The 15,584-nt window shown below is 42.1% G+C and overlaps 1 protein-coding gene across 2 annotated transcripts in view; it reads left to right on the plus strand.

Annotated features, from left to right (window-relative positions):
• Positions 1–9,085, plus strand: part of GAB3 (GRB2 associated binding protein 3) — a 90,336-nt gene extending 81,251 nt beyond the window's left edge. Inside the window, exons 9-10 of one of the 2 annotated variants that reach the window (XM_068962855.1) lie at positions 7,587–7,703; positions 8,969–9,085. In XM_068962855.1, the coding sequence (XP_068818956.1) occupies positions 7,587–7,703; positions 8,969–9,085 (234 nt within the window). The remainder of the gene's footprint in view (positions 1–7,586; positions 7,704–8,968) is intronic. The other variant, XM_068962856.1, reaches the window with a different exon arrangement.
• Positions 9,086–15,584: the final 6,499 nt, after the last annotated feature.

Consider the following 15,584-nt stretch of genomic DNA (forward strand, 5'->3'; position numbering starts at 1 on the left):
TTTACCTGGAATTAACTTTTGTGTGTGATTTGAGGTAAAAGTCAAGATTTATTTCTCCTCCATGTTTCTCTAATCTAATAAGTTTGATTATTTAAAGTTACTATCATTTACAACCATTCTGCAGTGCCTTCTTTGCCATAAGTCAATTATCCATATGTGTATGTTTATTTTTATGGACTTCTGATTCTGTTTTGTTGGTCTACATGTCTATCATTGGGCAGTACCACACTTTGCTAGTTATGGTAGCTTGACAGATCTCAATATCTAGGAAAGGAAGTCCTCCTGCTTTGTTTATCCTCCTCAAGACTTCTTTGGCTATTTTATGGTCCTTTCTATTCCTATAAAAATTTTAGAAAAATTAGTCAAAGTCTACCAAAAATGAAAAAAAAAAAAGAAATGCTGTTCTCTTCAGGAAGGTAGTCAAAATTATTTAATCTAACATTGCTAGAAGTGGAACTTTTTTTTTTTACTTTTTAAAAATTTGATGACCATGAAAATACCAAGGTACACATCACCACCATATAAGATAATCTTAAAATAGTAGAGAATATATTTTTAAATATTTATTTCTATTTATTTGGCTGCACTGGGTCTTAGTTGCAACATACATGATCTTTAGTTGCTACATGTAAACTCCTAGATGCGACATGTGGGATTGCGTTCCTTGACCACGGATTGAACCCAGGCCTTTCCTGCATTGGGAGCACAGAGTCTTAGCCACTGGACCACCAGGGAAGTCCCGCTAAATGTATTCTTTAAATCCAAAACTCAACTGCCAAGAAAAGAAAGGGTATCTCTTAAGCTAAAAATACTGAGAAATTGCAAACCCCGAGAATCAATAGGAACTACAAACAATAAAATCAAGTCTAGAAGTAAGTCATTATTGAAAATATTAGATCCTAAGTATAAAATAAGTTTTACATACTTAAAAAATAAGATGAAGGGTTGAAAGTTAGACTGAGTTACAAGATACTGTTTTAAAATGACCAGTTGGATTAAAAAAGACCATTTAGAACTGCTAGACATAAAAATAAGGATGAAATTATAAGTTCAGTGGGTGAAGGTAAACAGGCTGAACCCAAAGAGTAGTTTAGTGAACTGGAATATAGTTGTGAATTCACTAATAAGTCAGGTTAAAGAGACCAAAACAGCCAGAGTTGCAGAAGGAGATGATAGGGAAAAAACAGAGAATCAATATGGAAAGGCATAATTGCAGTTTCTCACAGTCATCAGTCCAAAATCTCACAGGCAGTTTATTGCATCAAATGTTAGTGGTAATTGTGATGGCAGGTATATTGGCGTTCATAGCATATTTTCTTCAGTTTGACTGATTATTAGAAAATTTTCATAATAATAAATAAATAAAACCCATTAAAGGAAAATGAGTAAAAGTCAGAACAGAAATTAATAAAATGAACAAAATTAGAGAGAATCAGCACAAACCTGATTTGTTCTTTTGAAAGATTAAACTTGAACATAATCAATCAAGAAAAAGCAGTGGATATAAACATATTAAGAATGCAAAGGATGCAATAGCTGCAAATACATCAGAGATAAAGATGTGAGAATATTAGGAACAATGTCAAAGTAGTGAATATGTAAACTTAAGTGAAAATAGGCAAGGTCTCAGAAAAATATTAGTACAAACTGACTCAAGTAGAAATAGAAAACATAAATGGTTATATAACCATTAGAGAAACTGAATATGTAGGGAGATTTTTACTACAAAAGGTCACAAGGCCCTCAAAACTTTACACTTTCTATCAAAAGGAAGAGATCATTGCAGACTTATATAAACTGTGATCCACATAGTCAAAGGCTTTGGCATAGTCAATAAAGCAGAAATAGATGTTTTTCTAGAACTCTCTTGCTTTTTCCATGATCCAGCGGATGTTGGCAATTTGATCTCTGGTTCCTCTGCCTTTTTTAAAACCAGCTTGAACATCAGGGAGTTCACGGTTCACGTATTGCTGAAGCCTGGCTTGGAGAATTTTGAGCATGACTTTACTAGCATGTGAGATGAGTGCAATTGTTCGGTAGTTTGAGCATTCTTTGGCATTGCCTTTCTTTGGAATTGGAATGAAAACTGACCTTTTCCAGTCCTGTGGCTATGGCTGAGTTTTCCAAATTTGCTGGCATATTGACTGCAGGACTTTCACAGCATCATCTTCCAGGATTTGAAATAGCTCAACTGGAATTCCATCACCTCTGCTAGCTTAGTTCGTAGTGATGCTTTCTAAGGCCCACTTGACTTCACATTCCAAGATGTCTGGCTCTAGATTAGTGATCACATCATCATGATTATCTGGGTCGTGAAGATCTTTTTTGTATACTTCTTTTGTGTATTCTTGCCACCTCTTCTTAATATTTTCTGCTTCTGTTAAGTCCAGACCATTTCTGTCCTTTATCGAGCCCATCTTTGCATGAAATGTTCCCTTGGTATCTCTGATTTTCTTGAAGAGATCTCTAGTCTTTCCCATTCTGTTGTTTTCCTCTATTTCTTTACATTGATTGCTGAAGAAGGCTTTCTTATCTCTTCTTGCTATTTGGAACTCTGCATTCAGATGCTTATATCTTTCCTTTTCTCCTTTGCTTTTTGCCTCTCTTCTTTTCACAGTTATTTCTAAGGCCTCCCCAGACAGCCATTTTGCTTTTTTCCATTTCTTTTCCATGGGGATGGTCTTGATCCCTGTCTCCTATACAATGTCATGAACCTCATTCCATAGTTCATCAGGCACTCTATCTATCAGATCTAGGCCCTTAAATCTATTTCTCACTTCCACTGTAGAATCATAAGGGATTTGATTTAGGTCATACCTGAATGGTCTAGCGGTTTTCCCTACTTTCTTCAATTTAACTCTGAATTTGGCAATAAGGAGTTCATGATCTGAGCCACAGTCAGCTCCTGGTCTTGTTTTTGTTGACTGTATAGAGCTTCTCCATCTTAGGCTGCAAAGAATATAATCAATCTGATTTTTGTGTTGACCATCTGGTGATGTCCATGTGTAGAGTCTTCTCTTGTGTTGTTGGAAGAGGGTGTTTGCTATGATCAGTGCATTTTCTTGGCAAAACTCTATTAGTCTTTGCCCTGCTTCATTCCACATTCCAAGGCCAAATTTGCCTGTTACTCCAGGTGTTTCTTGACTTCCTACTTTTGCATTCCAGTTCCCTATAATGAAAAGGACATCTTTTTTGGGTGTTAGTTCTAAAAGATCTGTAGGTCTTCATAAAACCGTTCAACTTCAGTTTCTTTAGCGTTATTGGTTGGGGCATAGACTTAGATAACTGTGATATTGAATGGTTTGCCTTGGAGACGAACAGATCATTCTGTCATTTTTGAGATTGCATCCAAGTATTGCATTTCAGACTCTTTTGTTGACCATGATGGCTACTCCATTTCTTCTGAGAGATTCCTGCCTGCAGTAGTAGATGTAATTGTCATCTGAGTTAAATTCACCCATTCCAGTCCATTTTAGTTCGATGATTCCTAGAATGTCGACGTTCACCCTTGCTATCTCTTGTTTGACCACTTCCAACTTGCTTTGATTCATGGACCTAACATTCCAGGTTCCTATGCAATATTGCTCTTTACAGCATCGGACCTTGCTTCTATCACTAGTCACATCCACAGCTGGGTATTGTTTTTGCTTTGGCTCCATCCCTTCATTCTTTCTGGAGTTATTTCTCCACTGATCTCCAGTAGCTAATTGAGCACCTACTGACCTGGGGAGTTCCTCTTTTGGTATCCTATCATTTTGCCTTTTCATACTGTTCATGGGGTTCTCAAGGCAAGGATACTGAAGTGGTTTGCCATTCCCTTCTCCAGTGGACCACATTCTGTCAGGCCTCTCCACTATGACCCGCCCGTCTTGGGTTGCCCTGTAGGCGTGACTTGGTTTCATTGAGTTAAATAAGGCTGTGGTCCTAGTGTGATAAGATTGACTAGTTTTCTGTGAGTATGGTTTCAGTGTGTCTGCCCTCTGATGCCCTTTTGCAACACTTACCATCTTACTTGGGTTTCTCTTACCTTGGCGTGGGGTATCTCTTCATGGCTGCTCCAGCAAAGCACAGCCACTGCTCCTTACCTTGGATGAGGGGTATGTCCTTACTGCCACTGTTCCTGACCTTCAACGTGGGATAGCTCCTCTAGGCCCTTCTGTGCTATGCAGCAACCACTCCTCGGGTTGCTCCTCCCGGCCACCGGCCCTGGCCTTGGGTGTGGGTGGCTCCTCCCAGCTGCCGCCCAGCCTTTGACTGTGTGGATCACAATCAACTGTGGAAAATTCTGAAAGAGATGGGAATACCAGACCACCTGACCTGCCTTCTGAGAAACCTATATGCAGGTCAGGAATCAACAGTTAGAACTGGACATGGAACAACAGACTGGTTCCAAATAGGAAAAGGAGTACGTCAAGGCTGTATATTGTCACCCTGCTTATTTAACTTATATGCAGAGTACATCATGAGAAACGCTGGACTGGAAGAAACACAAGCTGGAATCAAGATTGCCAGGAGAAATATCAATAACCTCAGATATGCAGATGACACCACCCTTATAGCAGAAAGTGAAGAGGAACTCAAAAGCCTCTTGATGAAAGTGAAAGAGGAGAGTGAAAAAGTTGGCCTAAAGCTCAACATTCAGAAAACAAAGATCATGGCATCCGGTCCCATCACTTCATGGCAGATAGATGGGGAAACAGTGGAAACAGTGTCAGACTTAATTTTTTGGGGGCTCCAAAATCACTGCAGATGGTGACTGCAGCCATGAAATTAAAAGACGCTTACTCCTTGGAAGAAAAGTTATGACCAACCTAGATAGTATATTCAAAAGCAGAGACATTACTTTGCCGACTAAGGTCCGTCTAGTCAAGGCTATGGTTTTTCCTGTGGTCATGTATGGATGTGAGAGTTGGACTGTGAAGAAGGCTGAGCACTGAAGAATAGATGCCTTTGAACTGTGGTGTTGGAGAAGACTCTTGAGAGTCCCTTGGACTGCAAGGAGATCCAACCTGTCCATTCTGGAGGAGATCACTCCTGGGATTTCTTTGGAAGGAATAATGCTAAAGCTGAAGCTCCAGTACTTTGGCCACCTCATGCGAAGAGTTGACTCATTGGAAAAGACTCTGATGCTGGGAGCGATTGGGAGCAGGAGAAGGGGATGACCCAGGATGAGATGGCTGGATGGCATCACGGATTCAATGGACGTGAGTCTGAGTGAACTCTGGAAGATGGTGATGGACAGGGAGGCCTGGCATGCTGTGATTCATGGGGTTGCAAAGAGTCGGACACAACTGAGCGACTGAACTGAACTGAACTGAACTATATAAACTGCTTCAGGAATGGCAAAAAGAAGACATATTATCCTGTGTAAATTAAACTGTCTAAAATAAGTAGAAGTTTATTTATAAATCTAAAATAACTTGATACCAAAACAAATAGCACTGACATGAATAGGAAATTATATACCGACCTCACTCATTCATGCAGGTTAAAAAATCCTAATCAAGAGTAAGTCCAACCACATCTTGTACATGAATGTTCATAGCAGCATTTTTCATAACAGCCAAGAAATGAAAGCAACCCAGATATTCACCAAATGATGAATGGGTAAATAAAATGTAGCATGGATACAAGGTGTAATGTTATATAAGCAGCCATACAATGAAATCAGATCCATGAAATGACAAGGATGAACCTTGAAAACAATATGCTAAATGAAAGAAACCAGCCACGAAGACCACTCTTTTGGGTTTCTGGAGCCAATTCCAACATGTGGGTGTTGATTGGAGTGGTTTCACACTAACACCAAGCATTTCTCAGACACCCGCAGGGTGTCTGAGAATTCAACTCAATTCTGACCCTTTCTACCCAGAGACAGCATCAGATTCCACAAGTTATTGGTTCAGTCTTAACAAGACTGCCCACCCCCTTCAACTTCAGATGCCAGTCACAAGCCCAGGTTGTTATCTGTGCTTCTGCCCTACAGGATACAAATTGGAGGTTCCCACATCCCCCTCTGTCAGTTTAACTACTTTGCTAGGGCAGCTCACAGAACTCAGGAAAGCATGGACATTTACTAGTTTATTATAAAAAGAGACAATAAAGGATACAGATAAGCATCCAGATGGAAGTGGTATATGAATAGAGGCTGCACTACTGAGAAAGGCTGGTTCCCAGATGGTGTACACACAAAAGAGAAGAGAATTAATTGTATCCTTATTTCACCAGCATATGTTACAATTAGTTCAGGCTAGGTTATTACTTAAATGTAAAGGAGCCACCAGGGGAGCCCAGGACAAAACTTAGTAACTTAGGAGAAAGTGTGGGAAAACAAACTATGACCTCAGCATGGGAAAAATTCTTTAAATAAAATACAAGAGCAAGCTACTCAGAAAAATATTGATATATTACATTAAAAGTAAGAACAATTCTTCATTTAAAAAATGCCATAAAAAGAAAGAAAAACCAGCTATAAACTGTGATGAACTATTAACAGCACACATTACCAACAAATTATCACTCTCCTAGGTATGTGAGGAAGTACTGAGAAAAGTCAGAAATACAAAGTATAAAGATTCAGTATAAAGATTAGCAAAACCAAACCAAATCTAAACAGATAATTCATAGAAGAGAAAAATAAAAGAGTTTTAAGTAGATGAAAAGATGGTCAGATGATTACATTATCAGGGGCATGGATAATCAAACCAAAAGAGGATATGTTTTCCCCCAGATCAGGTGAGTGATAGTCAAGTTGAAGGTTCCCACATCCCTGGGTACATGCTAGTAAGAACCTCCAAACTGGAAGCAATTCAAATGACCATTGTTGGTGGCACAGTTAAATAAATCATGCAATGGAATCATCTATGGTAATGAAAACAAATGAAATAGGGCTAGTGCATTGACACAGATGGATGTGAAGTATGTATAAATGGAGTGAAAATAGAACTCACCAAAAATACACTCAATATGGTTCTGTTGATGACAGTTCAAAACATGCAGAACAAAATAGTATGTCACTTAAGGACACTCACACACTCATAAAATCATATTAAAAAAGAAAAGAAGTGATGAACACTAAATTCAAGATTGTGCTCATCCCCTTGTGGACAAGAAGGCTGTAGTAGAATGGGGCAGGTCCTCCTTCATGTGTGTCGTGTGTCTTGTAACAGTGGTATATTCTACCTTTGAAGCTGGCATAGGTGTGTGTTGCAAACATGTTATCACTGTATTGTGTAAAGTATCTTCAAAAGCACTTGGGATGCCTTTACTAGAGCTTTCATAAGTATGGCTGATCTTTTTAAGATTTAATCTCTCAGGTATCATGAGCCTGTCAGATACATCAAATAAGTTCTTCTTGGGGGAGATTTTGGCCAACCGTTTTCATGGTGAATAAAGGCAGGGCTTCGTGTGAAGGCCAGATTGGCCATATCACATTTGAAAGACCTCCTTGTGATGTGCAGGCTGAGCTGCACAGGACTCATACACTTTCTGCAGGCAGCTGCTCAAGTGGAGACACACTCAGCCGCCTTCCCTTGGGCAGCCCAGCCAGAAACTGTTAACCCAAATCCTGGGACATTGGTTTCTAGGAGAAGCGCAGAGCTACCAACTCCTTGAGCAGTGGAGCTGTGACATGGACGAGGAAATTCAGCCTGGATTATTTAGCCCTGGACTTCAACTCAGCATCACCAGCCCCTGTACAGCAGGTAGGAAGTAGTCTGTATCACAATTTCCAGGAGATTTCATTTCTGTTTGGTTTTGTTTTGATGATTCCACCATGCGTGTTCTCTTTGTAGAGTCTTAAACATACAGACATACTGTGAAGAATCTTAAAATCAGCTCTAATTCTGTCTCCCAGAAATCCTGATGTATTTCCCTCTGGGGTGTGTTCTTGAATGTCTATGTATAAATGTATGTAGTGTTCATGCTCTTCAAAACTTGGACCATAGAGTTTGTTGGGAAATGTCTGGCAGAGATGAGGGTGGGGTAAATGGTAGACTAGGCACAGGAAGGGTCTGCTGAAGGAAGAAGGGATAGCTTTGTTTGGCTCAACTCTAGGCACTGGGGACAGAAACTCTCAGTTGCAATTGGAACCCCTCCATAAAGGGCCTCAAGTGGCAGGTTGGGCAGTTTTGATGCCTTTGCATAGTATTCTCATCTGTAAAGTGGGGATCAGAAATAGCAACTATGTTGAAGCCTGTTGTGAGGATTAAATGAGTTAATACATGTAACAGATCCTAGCCATTGACTGTTGTCTGTCACTGCATGTGGCAAGAATGACTGGCAAACAGTGGACAAGAGCTAAATATTTTTGAGCAAAGGATGGTCATAGTCTAAACTGTACTAACAATGTATTATTTGATGAGAAAATCAACTTACTGAACAGGATATACAATATGATTTCATTTTGTGTTTGTGGAGAAAGATGTTTGGGAGACTTCCCTTCCCTTTTGCTTTACCTTTCTTCTTTACCTTTCATTTCATTCCCCAAACCTACAATGACACTTCAGAAAAGCTGGTGAGCAGGATGAGATCGGTAAATTCAAACTGTGAAGAGAGTCCCCAGACCTCCATGGCTTTTGACCATGAAGGCTTCTCAGTTGTTGCCTCCAGGACAGTCCATCACAGCCAGGGCCTTGGTGTCTCAGGTCATTATCAATTCAGGGTCCACTGACCTGGCAGAGGAAAAAGAGAGACAGCAGAATTGCAGAGTGTCACCTCTGCTCACAGTATACTGGTCAAGGCGAGTTAGATGGCGAGAGCCAAGTTGAAGGGAGTAGAGTTGAGGAGAGATTCACACACACACACACACACACACACACACACACACACACACACACAGAGTGTAACACTTCTGCAGGTAATGGCCCAGGAGGAAGGGGCAGCAAACACATGAACCTGTAATCCACCAGGGATGTGCTGAATTTTTTTGATTAAGTGTAATGAAAACCTTTTTGTTCTCCCCCTTCAGAAAATTCTCCTGTCAGAGGAACAAAGAGTGGACTATGTCCAAGTGGATGAGCAGAAGACACAAGCTCTTCAAAGCACAAAGCAGGAGTGGACGGATGAGAGGCAGTCCAAAGTGTGACAGGGTCGGGCTGCAGGTGGGAGGCCAGGCTCACTTTGAGTTTTTCTGCTAGAAGCCCACTGATGCTCAACACAGGTCAAGACACAGAGAGTCTTGATGAGACCTTTTGGGAGAGAGGACATTTGTACAGACTTACCAAGGAGGAGCAGGAAGTGGTCTCCTCCCAGAGGGGCTCTCAGAGGGGCCAGCCCCTGCCCCGACCCCCACTGATCAAAGCATTTCTGGTCACACCCACATGTGCCTCTGCTGAGCCTCAGACCAGTGTTGTGTTGGCTCCACAGTCATGAGAAGCAGAGAGAGAGGATTTCACACCCATGGACTGGGATGTAGAAAACTCCATTTGGACAGGGTGGGAACAATCAAAATGGAAGTTAGGTTAAACATCTCCAGTGGAGCATTTGAAGTGCACGTTAGAGCCGGTATCACTGCCCACAAGATGACATCATTTGCTTTCAACGCTTGAACTTTTGATCTCTCTCCTGTGCTTCCACTGGAATCATAAATTATCCTAGGAGACACGCACCTGGACACCTTGCCCCACTGGAAAACACAGTGTAAGAGACCAAGCCTAGGGATGGTGATAGAATCTGTACTCCGTACTCCAAAGAATCCGGCAGACAAGTATTTCTGTCCCCCAAAGAAAGACAACACAAGTGACAGGGGCATCGAGTCCTGGGCTCCACAATGAGCAGATCACATGACACTGGTGGCTCTAAGAACATTGTGCTTAAGCAGCCACCCATGGCTGGTTGTCCCATTGATGTTGGCCTTTTCCCAGTGTTCTTTCACATTCATCATCTCATCTCTTCCCCTAAAAGATCTCAGAAGTTAGGCTTGGCAGAGATCATTGCGCCAGCTTTGAGGGAAAAGATGCTAAGAGCTGGAGGAGGGAACACTTTGCCCAAGATGAGTCATGCTGAGAGAGTCAATCAGGCTTCTGCTGTCTCTCACTGCCTCAATCAGTTAGGGTAATTTTGGTGACCAGTGGGAAATACATGCAAACACGGGATGGCTCATCATCCCCTCTCCTTTTCATAGGATTTTGAGCAGGTGCTTTTTATAATGGAAAGGTATGCATGTCAAACCAGGGTTTCTTCATGTGGTGTTCAAACAGGACACTAGAACATAATCAGCAGTTACCATCAGAGATACCTCCTGAAAATCAGTATGAAGTCCGTTCTTGGTTCACGTGGTCCCCTTGGCAGTGCATTTCCCATGAACCACCCTGGGGAAGGCTATCTCTGGCCATCCTGTCCTGGACTCAAGCTTTCAAGTGATCTGAAAAAACCAAACCCAGCCAGCTCCAGTATCAGGGGTCTTGCCTAACTTTCCCCTTCTGCTTTAGTGGTGACTAGGTCCTGAGAGGGCAAACATTCCCACTGTGCAACGAGGGCACCTTGTCACCCCTTCCTTTATGAGACACTGGGGTTCCAGGGAGAGGTCCAGAAAAAGGCTCAATTGAGCACAGGGTTTTACTTAATGCCATTCCTGATCGTTCTGAGCACCTGAAGCTGGAAGACAAATCTGAACAACTGGGTAATAAATAGAGATTGGTGTGCTGCCCTGCCACTGTGTCTTACACATGGGGGCAGAGGAAGTAGGCAGGCAGGTCTATGACAATCAGCATTAGTCAGGGCAATTGTAGGCTTTGCTACAGGGTTTCAAACTGCTCCAAAGGTAAGTGTGAAAATCTTGTTTTTTCAGACCATAAAAGAAGTAATTTAGATGTTCAAAATGACAGGATCTTGTGACATCATTTTCTTCCCAGAGCAAGATGGGGGAAATTGCCAAGTTCTTTAACTAAGTTGAGTCCTTAGTGAGTCTGGATGGAGCCACAAGAGGGCTCCTGGACCCCATGGCCTGCTCCTCGGCCAGAGCCTGTTAAGGAGCTGCCTTCTTCGTGTGTGACTTGCAAACAGTCACAGGGCCTCAGGCAAGAATTCAGGGGTACAGACAGCCAGTTCCCATAGATGGTGACTTCCTCATATGTGGGCCACCTGTGTTTATATCACTGTCTGACAAAGGCCAGTGCAGAAAAAATTGTACGTCCAAGAGTCAAGAACCTTACCACATTGAAGATAGATTGGAAAAGTAAATGCAGCTGAAATGATGTCAGCAGTGAAATGTCATCCAATTGACCAAAAAATATTTTTCTACAGAACATTTCCAGGGACATGTTTACTGCACTAAGCAATAGACACTTGAGTGGTGTGACTCTTTTGGAAGTGATTTGGGGTTTTTCAAATATCACTTCACCCTCATTTTCAGAGTGTATGCGTTTATGTCTTGCTTTGATAAAACTGCTAATGGATGCTAACATACACAAAAACATAATGATTCACGGACCCAAAATACAGGTAGTTTTTGAGCTGACTGCAGCATATGCTCCTGAGAAAGACACTGTAAATCACAATGATGGATGCTAGCCAGATCTTGTTTTCTGGCAGAGATAATCCACATGTAATAAAGAACTATGATTCTGATGGGCTCTGAGGGATTTTTTTTAAGAGATAATCTCCAACACCAACTCAAGTGCACATGGCATGTCTATGCACTGTGCATAGTACACCTTTCTAGAAAATTTAGGCATCAACATAAAGGGGAAAAGGCATCAATTAATTCTCCATTGTTTTCTGTAGTTCCCTTTTGCTTCATTTCCTTCTGTCTCATTTTATTAGGAAATACCTCCAGGTCAGGGGTTGTGGCATGCCAAAAGGGGGACTAAAGGTTTTCATGCCTGCAACTCCCTAAGACCACAATCCCAGGATGTTGGGAGTTAAGCTTTCTGTGGGGAGGAGGAACTTGATGCCCAGCACAGAGCCCACTCCAAGGGCATCATGTAATCCAGGGGACTGACTGTCCAGGCCACTTCATGAAGTAAACAGCAGCTGAATTATGGCCTTTAGGTGCCACGGGAGACTGAAGGTACCCTTCAGGCCTGGCTTTTCCCTCTCAAGACCTCAAACCATGTTTGTATCTGCAGTCATGCTGATTTTTAAAAATTCACTGAATTTTTACTATTTCATTTCTGGCATTAATAAAAGTTATAAGGAAGAATCATGACCTAAGCGTCCTCTTATTTGTTTTAAGTAGTGACCTCTGATAAAATCTCGGAACACATTTTGAAGGCTGAGTGTTGAAAACAGACTTCCCTGCTGTTTTCAAGTACAACAGGCCTAACTTGACTCACATGGAATGCCCCACATCCATGTTACTTCACTACAAGCCGTTCAGCAGGTGGCTGGAACAACCACTGCATCTGATCAGCCAAACCACGTCTTTTTTCTGGGTCAGAAACTAGCTTCCGTAGTTGACAGTAAAATCAATGGCCCTGCCAGACACCACAAATAAGGTGACCTTTGGTACTGACATTAAAAGGCAAGAGCACCCAGCCTGCTTCCCCACAGCAGGGGTCTCTTGTGTCCTCACCTCTCTTTCCCCATGGCTGATGCTCCCAGTGCCCTGCGTGCTGGGTCAGCAGAGTCTCTAGGCCATGATGTAAGGCAGAGACAACCAGAGTAGCCAGGGCTTGGGTTTGGGAAACCAGGCCAAAGGCACAGACCCTACAGCCAAGGGGAATCCTGGTGGTGAGAGAAAGGAGAAGCCATGTGAACTTCCTCACCCACCCTGGTCAAGGACCAGGTGGATTCTGTGAACAGCTAACCTGAGATGAAAGGGCCAGGAAACCAAACCTGAAGGTCTCTGAGCCCCAGGCCCATTGAGCTCTGGCCCCTTTACTCCTCCAGGCACCTCCCTAAGTTTCCACTTTCTACTTTACTTTCTTTGATCTGAAATTGCATTAATTATTATTTCTTTATTTTAATTGTGCCATTGTTTTATAAATTTAGTTTTATTTTCTGAGACAGAGTGGCACTGTGCAGGCTGGAGCAGGGGGTCTGATGGAAGAGAGCAGAGCTGGGACACAGACCCCTCCTGCATGGGCACCTCACTGACGACAGATGGGGCGCTGGAGGGCCTAAGGGACAGGGTGGGCTTTCCAAGGCTGCCAGTCACTGGAACCCCACAATTGTGATTGTGAACCTGACCCCACTCTGGCACCACACTCAGACATCACTTCCTGAGAGACCTCCATGGGGAAGGCAGGCCAATCCATGGGATATATCCCTTCTGCTTGATCGAAGCCGTTTGTAAATTGTAGTGTATTATAGAAGGTGATGAGCAGTGTCAGAAAAAACAAGGTGAAGAGGATTGACTGCCCACCGGACTGTGGGGAGGGTGGACGCAGGAGGATTTCAGGTGAGAAGATGAGACCTGGGCAGACTCGGAGATGATGGAGGTGGCCAGGAGCTATGTTTGAGAACGTAGTCAAGGCAGGGAGAACGGACTATGTAAAAGCACTAATTCCTCAGAAAACCTGGAATGTTGAGGGTGCAGCCAAGAGGCCAGTGTGGTCGGCATGGAGTGAGCAAGAGTGAGCACAGCAGAGGAGGCACAGAGGTAATGGGGGTTCACAGATGAGCATGTGGGGCCTTTCTGGGCATTATAAGGATGTCTGGCTTATACTCTGAGTGAGAATAAATCCAGTGAAGGGAACTGAACAGGGGAGACATATCTGGCTTACATATATATATATATATTTAATTTTAATTTTTTAAATATAAATTTATTTTAATTGGAGGCTAATTACTTTACAATATTGTATTGGTTTTGACATACATCAACATGAATCCGCCATGGGTGTACACATGTTCCTCATCCTGCACACGTCACCCACCTCCCTACCCATACCATCCCTCTGGGTCATCCCAGTGCACCAGCCCCAAACATCCTGTATCTTGCATCAAACCTGGATTGGTGATTCGTTTCATATATGATATTATACATGTTTCAATGCCATTCTCCCATATCATCCCACCCTCTCCCTCTCCCACAGAGTCCAAAGACTGTTCTATACATCTGTGTCTCTTTTGCTGCCTCACATACAGGGTTATCATTACCATCTTTCTAAATTCCATATATATGCATTAGTATACTGTATTGGTGTTTTTCTTTCTGGCTTACTTCACTCTGTATAATAGGCTCCAGTTTCATCCACCTCATTAGGACTGATTCAAATGTATTCTTTTTAATGGCTGAGTAATACTCCATTGTGTGTATGTTCCACTGCCTTCTTATGCATTCGTCTGCTGATGGACATCTAGGTTGCTTCCATGCCCTGGCTATTATAAACAGTGCTGAAGTGAACATTGGGGTACACGTGTCTCTTTCAATTCTGATTTCCTTTGTGTGTATGCTCAGCAGTGGGATTGCTGGGTCATAAGTGTTAAGTGTTAGTCGCTCAGTCATGCCCGACTCTTTGCAACCCCATGGACTGCAGCCCTCTGTCCATGAGATTTTCCAGGCAAGGATACTGGAGTGGATTGCCATTTCCTTCTCCAGGGGATCTTCCCAACCCAGAAATCGAACCTGGGTCTCCTGCACTGCAGGCAGATTCTTTACCAACTGAGCTACAAAGGAAGCCCAGTTTTTTAAGGAATCTTCTCATTGTTCTCCATAGTGGCTATACTAGTTTTCATTCCCACCAACAGTGTAAGAGGGTTCTTTTTTCTCCACACCCTCTCCAGCATTTATTGCTTGTAGACTTTTGGATAGCAGCCATTCTGACTGGTGTGAAATGGTACCTCATTGTGGCTTTGATTTGCATTTCTCTGATGATGAGTGATGTTGAGCCTCTTTTCATGGGTTTGTTAGCCATCTGTATGTCTTCTTTGGAGAAATGTCTGTTTAGTTCTTTGGCCCATTTTCTTATTGGGTCGTTTATTTTTCTGGAATTGACCTGCAGGAGTTGCTTGTATATTTTTGAGATTAATTCTTTGTCAGTTGCTTCATTTGCTATTATTTTCTCCCATTCTGAAGGCTGTCTTTTCACCTTGATTATAGTTTCCTTTGTTATGCAGAAGCTTTTAATTTTAATTAGGCCCCACTTGTTTATTTTTGCTTTTATTTCCAATATCCTGGGAGGTGGGTCATAGAGGATACTGCTGTGATTTATGTCGGAGAGTGTTTTGCCTATGTTCTCCTCTAGGAGTTTTATAGTTTCTGGTCGTACCTTTAGAACTTTAATCCATTTTGAGTTTATTTTTGTGTATGGTGTTAGAAAGTATTCTAGTTTTATTCTTTTACAAGTGGTTGACCAGTTTTCCCAGCACCACTTGTTAAAGAGATTGTCTTTTCTCCATTGTATATTCTTGCCTCATTTGTCAAAGATAAGGTGTCCATGGGTGCATGGATTTATCTCTGCGCTTTCTGTTTTGTTCCATTGATATATATTTCTGTCTTTGTGCAAGTACCATATGGTCTTGACGACTGTGGCTTTGTAGTAGAGCCTGAAGTCAGGCAGGTTGATTCCTCCAGTTCCATCCTTCTTTCACAAGATTGCTTTGGCTATTTGAGTTTTTTTGTATTTCCATACAAATTGTGAAATTATTTGTTCTAGCTCTGTGAAAAATACCGTTGGTAGTTTGATAGGGATTGCATT

This window comes from Capricornis sumatraensis, chromosome X (assembly GCF_032405125.1).
Source record: "Capricornis sumatraensis isolate serow.1 chromosome X, serow.2, whole genome shotgun sequence".
Lineage (NCBI taxonomy): Eukaryota > Metazoa > Chordata > Mammalia > Artiodactyla > Bovidae > Capricornis > Capricornis sumatraensis.